This window comes from Oncorhynchus gorbuscha, linkage group LG26 (assembly GCF_021184085.1).
Source record: "Oncorhynchus gorbuscha isolate QuinsamMale2020 ecotype Even-year linkage group LG26, OgorEven_v1.0, whole genome shotgun sequence".
Taxonomy (NCBI): Eukaryota; Metazoa; Chordata; class Actinopteri; order Salmoniformes; family Salmonidae; genus Oncorhynchus; species Oncorhynchus gorbuscha.
In genome coordinates, this window is record NC_060198.1 from 31,478,789 (window position 1) to 31,486,437 (window position 7,649).

A 7,649-nucleotide genomic window follows, 5' to 3' on the forward strand; every position below is an offset into this window, starting at 1 on the left:
TGGCAGTAGGTGCCAGGCACACCGGTTTGAGTGTGTCAATAACTGCAAAGCTGCTGGGTTTTTCATGCTCAACAGTTTCCCGTGTGTTTCAAGAATGGTCCACCACCCAAAGAACATCCAGCCAACTTGACACAACTGTGAGAAGCAAGCATTGGCGTAAACATGGGCCAGCATCCCTGTGGAACACTTCAACACCTTGTAGTCCATGCGCCGACGAATTGAGGCTGTTTGGGGGGGGAAAGGAGGGTGCAACTCAATGTTAGGAAGCTGTTCCTAATGTTTTGTCCACTCAAGTGTATATAACACAGGAAACTCTAAATGTTTTTGAATTCACAGGGCCTTCAAGAGCCTCAATGTCACACATTTCTGTTAGAAAAACAAAGCAGTTTACACTGTGAGTGGATAAAAATGGGTGGCTAATCAAAAAAACATTGCCTGCTCCTGATTGGTCTTTGTGAACAACGTTGTTTTTGTCTGAGCATCAGTGCCCCATTGATCATGTGTCCAAACTACAGAAAGGGAGAATGAGCTGGAATCAGAAGTCATTTTATTTGTACTATACAAGTATAGCCCCTTTCCTTACAATAGTGTATTGATACATAGTATGCCATACATTTTGCACATTGTGTATATATTTTGTCATGCATTTTATTTATTTTTTTTACAAACGTAGCACGAGCTCTTTTCGTACATTTTATACAAACGTAGCACATCTAAGCTCTTTTGTATTAAGACTGTTTGGTGTATACAGTATGCGTACTACTGTATACCCATAATGTGTGTATATATATATATATATATATATATATATAGCCTTTTTGTGTCAATAAAAATGGTAATGTACATTGTGTGTGAAAATCATTCAGTTGTGTTTAGTAAATAAAACAACCCTATCATGTGACTTTTTGTTTACCAAGGAGTTCCTAACACAGCCACCACTAGGCTTGGAGAAGTTACATGCAGCTTTAGAGTTTACAGACCTTGAAACACTATTTTCCTCTGTTTTACAATTCACACAGGCTTTTTGCAGGTCAATACAAAATCAAATTAAAATAAACAATTTAATGCAGTTTCTCTTAATAAATTGCATCGGTGAAGACATTTTATTCCAAGAACAATGCGATACATACTAACTTGAAATGTACAGGATGACGACGATGATCACAGGAGTGGTGGGAGTGACACTGACCACAGTACAGTTGTTGGGAATTTAGGATCACATCTCACTCAGCAGAACATGTTTCATTATGGCTTGGCTCCATTCAACATTCATTGTCCATTTCCTCCTCATCCACTGCTGTCCTATACCTGCAGGATGGGACAGGGTGTCTACTGAACCCCAAATGGGTCACCTCAGATTCATGGTAGATGCCTCATCATCACAAGAGGGGATGTCCAAGCCCAGTCTTAGACCTGTTTATTAGTCTCTGTGTCCATGTGGGCCCTTACCTCAGAGCTTTTTGATGGTGATTATTGAACTTCGACACTTAGGACATCTATGCGTGATATCTTTGAAGTTATCAATGCAGAAAGGGATAAGGCAGCAGCCAGCCACACAGCTGAATGAGAATAGACCAGAAAGGATAGTGTTAAACTTTGCATCCCATCAGGTGATGTGATTATCAGATATGACACTAGCGCAAAGGCACTGGCTTTTGTTCCAAACTGAAATTTGCATAGTACTGCAGGAAACAAATATCTGGAATGCAGTCTCCAAAAAGCACCTTTGTTAACCGAAATATCCTACTCCCTCCAACTCTAGATGAAGCATAGAGTTGAAAACACCTCATTGTCGACCTCCTGTCCATTCAAAGATGGCAGACAATTGGTAGCAACACAGCAGTAAGACAGTGCAGGTCAACTCACCCAAGTACAGACATTGTGACACAGACCAGACAGGCCACATTGCCTATTGAAGTGACAATCTCTGTGGTGATGAACTGTCGACACTGTGGGCACTGGGTCTGAGCTGAGCAGGGAGGAAGTTTCTGGATGTCCAGGATGACCTCCGGAGCTATGGAGGGAGTGTAGTTGTGACCATATGACATCACTCATCTATAGGACTAGCCTCTGATCTAAGCAGGCCAGGAAAATAATTGTAGCAAAATGGGGGAACTGCTTGAAATAACCCACAAATGAACAAGTTCACACCTCATTTGACTCTCAGTCCAAGTGACTCACCTGGTATAGAGGGTGGAGCTTCAACAAAGACAACAGAGGGGTCAGGGAGAACAGATACACCCCCCTGACTGATGATGCACTCTGCAAAGGACATTAAAGGGAGACAATCATGATCAGAATGGGAGTATTAAGAGAGTGCTGTGTGAGAACAGTATCACCATAACAGAGGTAAAGTAGACACACCTTTTATTTGGTCCTTGGAATGGAGAATGTTATCTTGCCTCTCCTGCAGCTCTCTCTTCTTCTCAGACAGCTCCTGCAGTTCCTTATCAAGGCATTGAATCTCAGTCTGCTCCTTGGAGCCATCTGCTGGACACATGTCTCGGAGGGGGTCAGTGATAGAACACATCAGCCCAGCTGGGTGATAGCTAGAGGCCACATCACATCCATTCCTGCCATGTGCATTTACTCAATAATAGCGTTTCTAGACAGTGAATTTCCTCTTTACCTGTGCTACTGCGGTTGGTGCGGTTCCTGAACTCCTGCAGGATGGTCAGCATGTTCCTGCGATCGATCAGTTGCTGCCTCCTGAATGACAGTTGGTTCATCTCCATGGAGATCCTATCCAGCTCCCTGTGCTCAGAAGAGCCAGACATCCTGGGAGCTGAAAAGAACCACCAGCATCAGACATCACAAAGGTGGAACATTTCAACCCACCACCAGTCAATGCCACCAATCAGGTAGTCCGGTCTGAAATGCATGCCAGTCGCCCAGAACTATATAGTGTTAGGACAACAAATCCTATTCTTCAGATGATTGGGTCATGAAGTTAGACGCATTCAGATCAATTCGATCTATTCCTGTTATACAACTTGGATGATAAGCCAAAAGACACAGCACTAACTTTATGTATCAATGTAAGCATCAACCTTGCACATCTACAAATACTTCATACCGAGACAAACTAATGTAAGGAGATCACGTTCTGTTTGTACAAGTCAGATAGATTGATGTGACCCAACATGACTAAAAAACAAGATTTCAAAGATACAAAATATATTTCACATTTTCTCTTAGCCATCTTAGCTGCTGCAAATTAAATTATTACTGTAATGAGACATTATAGATTTTTACCTGGTTTCACTGGTTGCTCCCAGATTGTGCTGTGGGAACTGTGATGCTCCTCTATGTACGCCAGGAAATAGTGAAATATTTTGCTTGTTTTCAACAAGGACTACCTACAGGAGATATTTACATATTGTGGTTGTACTCTCACTGTTAGAACAGGCGGCACACCCAGGTCTGGTTAAATTATTTAACGCCAGATAAAATTGTAAAACATGTTCAATGTAATTAGGTGATATTTCAGGGGTGTTTGGTTGCACTGTAGCCTTTATTCATATTAGGAGTGGCACAATTTTACTGTACAAAATGACAAGAGAATATGGCCAAACAATAAACAATTGAGACCGAACGAAACATTCCACACAAATCATATCTACGACATGTAAAAAGAAAAAAAAACGTTTGAGATGTCCATTGAAAAAACTTTTAGACATCAACTGAGTCATGTCAGTGTATGAATATAGTTGCTGTACATCTCCAGGTTGATACATAGAGGTCTGAAGCAACGGGGACTTGTGCAGGCAACTCACAGAGTAGGCAGAACTCCACACGGTAGTGAGATCTGAAGTTGGAAGCTCATTGTTCAACTCAATGTATTATCAATAATATTATAAACATAAAATATAGATTTAAAAGGGTTGCCAGTGTTATACTCCCATGGGGAGTGCAAGAAATACAAATGTTGAGTCCTTTCGAAATGAGTATTATCTTATTATAATGGAAAATGCCACAGGCACATAAGACAGTGGTATTTTCCAATAGCTTCTCTCGTTCACACGGCCATAAAATTGTATTAGTTACAGTCATCATTACAATGGTACCACTTTGCCTGTGAACATCTTTCAGATGAGATTGTAGTTCAGAAGACAACTGTACCTCCGTTTCACTTCTTCCTCAGTCTCTTCATGAATGTCACCTCATCTCTGTTTCTGATCCCATAACTGACAATAAAACAATACAAGAAATGTTGTTTTCAGTTAACAAAAGCATTATGTAATATACTCCATAATCACAATGGTGTTTGATTGCAACTTACTCCTTTACTTTCATTTTGTCATCATCAAGCTTCTCCCCTTGAAATATGAGATGAAAGGTTCTCCATACGTATCTCCTGCACACAAAAAGCAAAACTGTGAGTGTGTGTGTGTGTGTGTGTATATATAACTATAGTTGTGGGAACAAGAATTTTCCACAAGAATAGTAGACAAACAAAAAATTTGACCAACTGGGGACATTTTGTTAGTCCCCAGAAGGCCAAATGCTATTTCTAGGGGGTTAAGGGTTAAGATTAGAATTAGTGTTCGGAGCTAGGGTTTGTTTTAGGGTTAAGGTTTTCAGGTTAATTTTAAGAATAGGGTAAGTGTTACGGTTAGGTTTAGGGAAAAATGGTTTTGAATGGGACTGAATTGTGTGTCCCCACAAGGTTAGTGTGTGTGTGTGTGTGTGTGTGTGTGTGTGTGTGTGTGTGTGTGTGTGTGTGTGTGTGTGTGTGTGTGTGTGTGTGTGTGTGTGTGTGTGTGTGTGTGTGTGTGTGTGTGTGTGTGTGTTACCAGCTGACATGCTTCACCCCACCCTCCCGTTGCTGTTTCAGCTCCATGAACCTCTGAATGGCTTTCTTCAAATCCAGCACCATAGCATTCTGCACCACCACTATGGCTGACCAACACACATTGGAATGTCACTTACACAGTGTCCTGTGTGACCTGCTCAAATAGAACAGAAATATGGTATTCTACTAAGCAACAGTCAGAAACTCACACATTACTTCGCCATCCGCTTTGCATACACGGACAGTCATGGCTTGGCCATACTCCAGAGCAACCTGGGAATTCACCTCCTCCAGAGTCACCTGCAGGAAAGCGCAGGCAGTAGTGAGACATTGGTTAGGCTGGAGGACTTTACATCATCCAATAGATACATTTCACCCTGTATGGATTAGGTCACCAACCTGAATGGGAAGGTCACAGAGTAGAGGGTCCTGTACAAGGCGAGCCAGTCCTTCTTCAAATATGTCCAGGAATTCCGAGTGTGGTAATGCTTCTTCGTCCTCCTCATCTTCCTCTTCAACCTCCTCTGGTTGTTCATCCTCCACTTGGTTAATCTTTCCCTCTGCCTGTCCTAACTCCTCTTCCTTTACAGACAGTACCTCATCCAGGTGAAGGGACTGGGTCTCCTTCCCCATCATTTACACTGTGAATAGGATTTTGTAGCTAAAGTTTCTGACCAGTTTATGTTAGCTAGCTAGCTATTTCATGTAAGATTAGCTAGTTAGATAAACTAACAGATTTTCACACCTCATACTCTATTGATCAACGTGTACAGTAAAATATATATTACGCGATTACTAAAACATACCTAAACTGTAACATACAAATAAAGTAGATTTGGTAAGTCTGAATCTCTGCAATCCATGCTAAAACATTTCGCGACCGGCATGTACGTCACTCACAACATACCGGAGTCAAACTAGCCCGAGTGGAGGTTCTGACTTGTACCGATTTGGGATACTGCTATTTCTATCATAATTGTTCCATTTCTAGGGCTCCTTTTCTAATATAATACAATATAGTTAACTTTAAGTATAAATTATAATTATTTTAAGAAGGAACCATAAAGAAATAGCAAATGTTGTTTCTTATCGAACCTTTTTAGATGTAACAACGTTTCACACTAGAGTGGAGGTCAACAACGCTGTCAGGATTTTTATCATTTAGCTAAATGATTGAAATAGATGTATACACTTAGCTACATTGAGAGATCGGTTCTGGACAATTTAGTCAAAAGAATATGCTTCTGTTTTGTCCAACATGTGGGAATGTGTTGATTGTAGAGGAAGGACAGAAGTGCTATCGATTCGCCTGCAACACATGTCCGTACGTGCATAACATTACTAGGAAGGTAAAACTAACTTTTACTTAATTCCTAGACTTATTGCCAAGTAACTGATGTCTGTCATGTGTTCTCTCTTACAATGTTATTTTAAAACGTATTGATACATTAACATGTCCATCTTTCCCATAGGTAAACAACAGGAAGTATCCCAAACTGAAAGAGGTTGATGATGTGCTTGGTGGAGCTGCAGCCTGGGAAAATGTGGATTCCACGCCAGGTAAATGACCAAATCAGCTGCATAATTTAGCTAACATTTCAATCAGTATGTGGTCACTGGTCATCCACGCCTAAAATGATAGAACACGGGCTGGATTGTAGCCCAAAGGCTGGCAGATGGCATAGCTGGATTAGATTTGCCCAGCCTCCTGTGTCCACCACCAGACCTATAGAGGACAGGTGGTCATAATGGCCCATATTCACTGTTACTTATAGCCAGGTATGCATTTACTCTAACCCTCATATTTGTCTTCTTTAGAAAAATGTCCCAAGTGTGAGCACCCCCGAGCATTCTTCATGCAGATTCAGACAAGATCTGCAGATGAACCGATGACAACGTTCTACAAATGCTGCAATTATGAGTGTGGACATCGCTGGAGAGACTAAACTGGTGTTCAATTGGATCTCTACCTGAGAACACTAGTTGAGTCAGCTAACCTGGTTTTATAGTGTATGTGCTGTAGCCAAATGTTCTGTTGTCATGCCAGACAGCTTTGGCATAACAGTGAATAAACAGGAGTTTTCTAATAGCACAAATCGACTGGACCACATGGCTACTAGTTGACCACACCATTGGCGCTGAGCTTGTTGGTGAAAAAGTAGCAAGAGTCGATGTAATATACACTTCTACCAAATATGCTTTATACACAAGAGTATGTCCTTGCTTTATTCAGCATTGCGATTAGTTAACTTCTCTTTGTGTTTCCTATTACGTTCAGAAGTCAATTGCACTTCCAATTTATAGCTGAAGATACATCATTTGTGTTTGAGTAGTTGCCAAATGGCCAAATCCATTGTTGGAGTCATTATTTTATTTCTCCTAGACTTGTTTTACATAACATAAAAATTACTTTGTGTTTTTGGATTGAAAGAGTATGACTATCTGATGAAATGACTAATAACATCACAAATACTGGTTTGTTTTATTAAAATAACTGCACTGTATGCAACAGTAATGACCCAACTCATCATTTAGATGTACATTAGACAATTATTTATTTTTTTGAGGGGGCAACAGACCAACTACAAAGACATTCATTGTGTTCAAAGTTAAACACAATCCTTAAACTCTGCTTTTACTACATGTTCTTACACAGCCTCAAGCCACTTCACACTGCATGTAGAAGATTCAAGAGCGTACAAAGTTAAGAGACCAGCCTGTGAAACGTGTCCATAAGAATGCATGTACATGCAGACATACTCCACCTGCCGTCAGTGTTTACTGTATATAAGCATGCTGGTTATTGGTAGTATTGAGAGGAGACGAGACTCAAATGAAGCAGACAAAAGATCTT

At 40.7% G+C, this 7,649-nt stretch overlaps 3 protein-coding genes across 8 annotated transcripts; 1 reads left to right on the top strand and 2 right to left on the bottom strand.

Moving 5' to 3' along the window:
- Positions 1-530: 530 nt before the first annotated feature.
- LOC124015957 lies at positions 531-2,777 on the bottom strand. 3 transcript variants are annotated; one of them, XM_046331454.1, is made up of 5 exons: positions 2,630-2,777; positions 2,365-2,487; positions 2,182-2,262; positions 1,867-2,014; positions 531-1,559 (listed from the first exon to the last, which is right to left on the bottom strand). In XM_046331454.1, exons 1-5 carry the CDS (start codon positions 2,775-2,777, stop codon positions 1,451-1,453), a joined length of 609 nt encoding a protein of 202 aa, XP_046187410.1. In that variant the 3' UTR covers positions 531-1,450. The 3 variants fall into 3 exon arrangements, with proteins under 3 accessions (XP_046187410.1, XP_046187409.1, XP_046187408.1); XM_046331453.1 differs by having other exon boundaries at positions 2,365-2,490; XM_046331452.1 differs by having other exon boundaries at positions 2,365-2,502.
- Positions 2,391-5,723, bottom strand: LOC124015958 (U11/U12 small nuclear ribonucleoprotein 25 kDa protein-like). 4 transcript variants are annotated; one of them, XM_046331456.1, is made up of 6 exons: positions 5,195-5,723; positions 5,005-5,095; positions 4,797-4,902; positions 4,283-4,357; positions 4,123-4,187; positions 2,391-2,785 (listed from the first exon to the last, which is right to left on the bottom strand). In XM_046331456.1, the coding sequence occupies exons 1-5, from the start codon at positions 5,429-5,431 to the stop codon at positions 4,130-4,132; spliced, it is 567 nt and encodes a 188-aa protein (XP_046187412.1). In that variant the 5' UTR covers positions 5,432-5,723; the 3' UTR covers positions 2,391-2,785; positions 4,123-4,129. The 4 variants fall into 4 exon arrangements, with proteins under 4 accessions (XP_046187412.1, XP_046187413.1, XP_046187411.1 ...); XM_046331457.1 differs by having other exon boundaries at positions 2,774-3,359; XM_046331455.1 differs by lacking the exon at positions 2,391-2,785 and having other exon boundaries at positions 4,045-4,187; positions 5,195-5,722.
- polr3k (polymerase (RNA) III (DNA directed) polypeptide K) lies at positions 5,720-7,306 on the top strand. The gene is made up of 3 exons (XM_046331459.1): positions 5,720-6,144; positions 6,268-6,355; positions 6,614-7,306. Exons 1-3 carry the CDS (start codon positions 6,034-6,036, stop codon positions 6,739-6,741), a joined length of 327 nt encoding a protein of 108 aa, XP_046187415.1. The 5' UTR covers positions 5,720-6,033; the 3' UTR covers positions 6,742-7,306.
- Positions 7,307-7,649: the final 343 nt, after the last annotated feature.

Coding starts and splice junctions, on each gene's coding strand:
- LOC124015958 (XM_046331456.1), bottom strand. CDS start 5,431: ATGATGGGGAAGGAGACCCAGTCCCTTCACCTGGATGAGGTACTGTCT. Junction 4,903..5,004: donor AGCGGATGGCGAAGTAATGT/GTGAGTTTCTGA, acceptor TGTGTTGGTCAG/CCATAGTGGTGGTGCAGAAT. Junction 4,358..4,796: donor GGGGTGAAGCATGTCAGCTG/GTAACACACACA, acceptor TTTTGTGTGCAG/GAGATACGTATGGAGAACCT.
- polr3k (XM_046331459.1), top strand. CDS start 6,034: ATGCTTCTGTTTTGTCCAACATGTGGGAATGTGTTGATTGTAGAGGAA. Junction 6,145..6,267: donor TGCATAACATTACTAGGAAG/GTAAAACTAACT, acceptor TCTTTCCCATAG/GTAAACAACAGGAAGTATCC. Junction 6,356..6,613: donor AAATGTGGATTCCACGCCAG/GTAAATGACCAA, acceptor TGTCTTCTTTAG/AAAAATGTCCCAAGTGTGAG.
- LOC124015957 (XM_046331452.1), bottom strand. CDS start 2,777: ATGTCTGGCTCTTCTGAGCACAGGGAGCTGGATAGGATCTCCATGGAG. Junction 2,263..2,364: donor TTCCAAGGACCAAATAAAAG/GTGTGTCTACTT, acceptor TGTCCTTTGCAG/AGTGCATCATCAGTCAGGGG. Junction 2,015..2,181: donor AGCTCCACCCTCTATACCAG/GTGAGTCACTTG, acceptor CTCCCTCCATAG/CTCCGGAGGTCATCCTGGAC.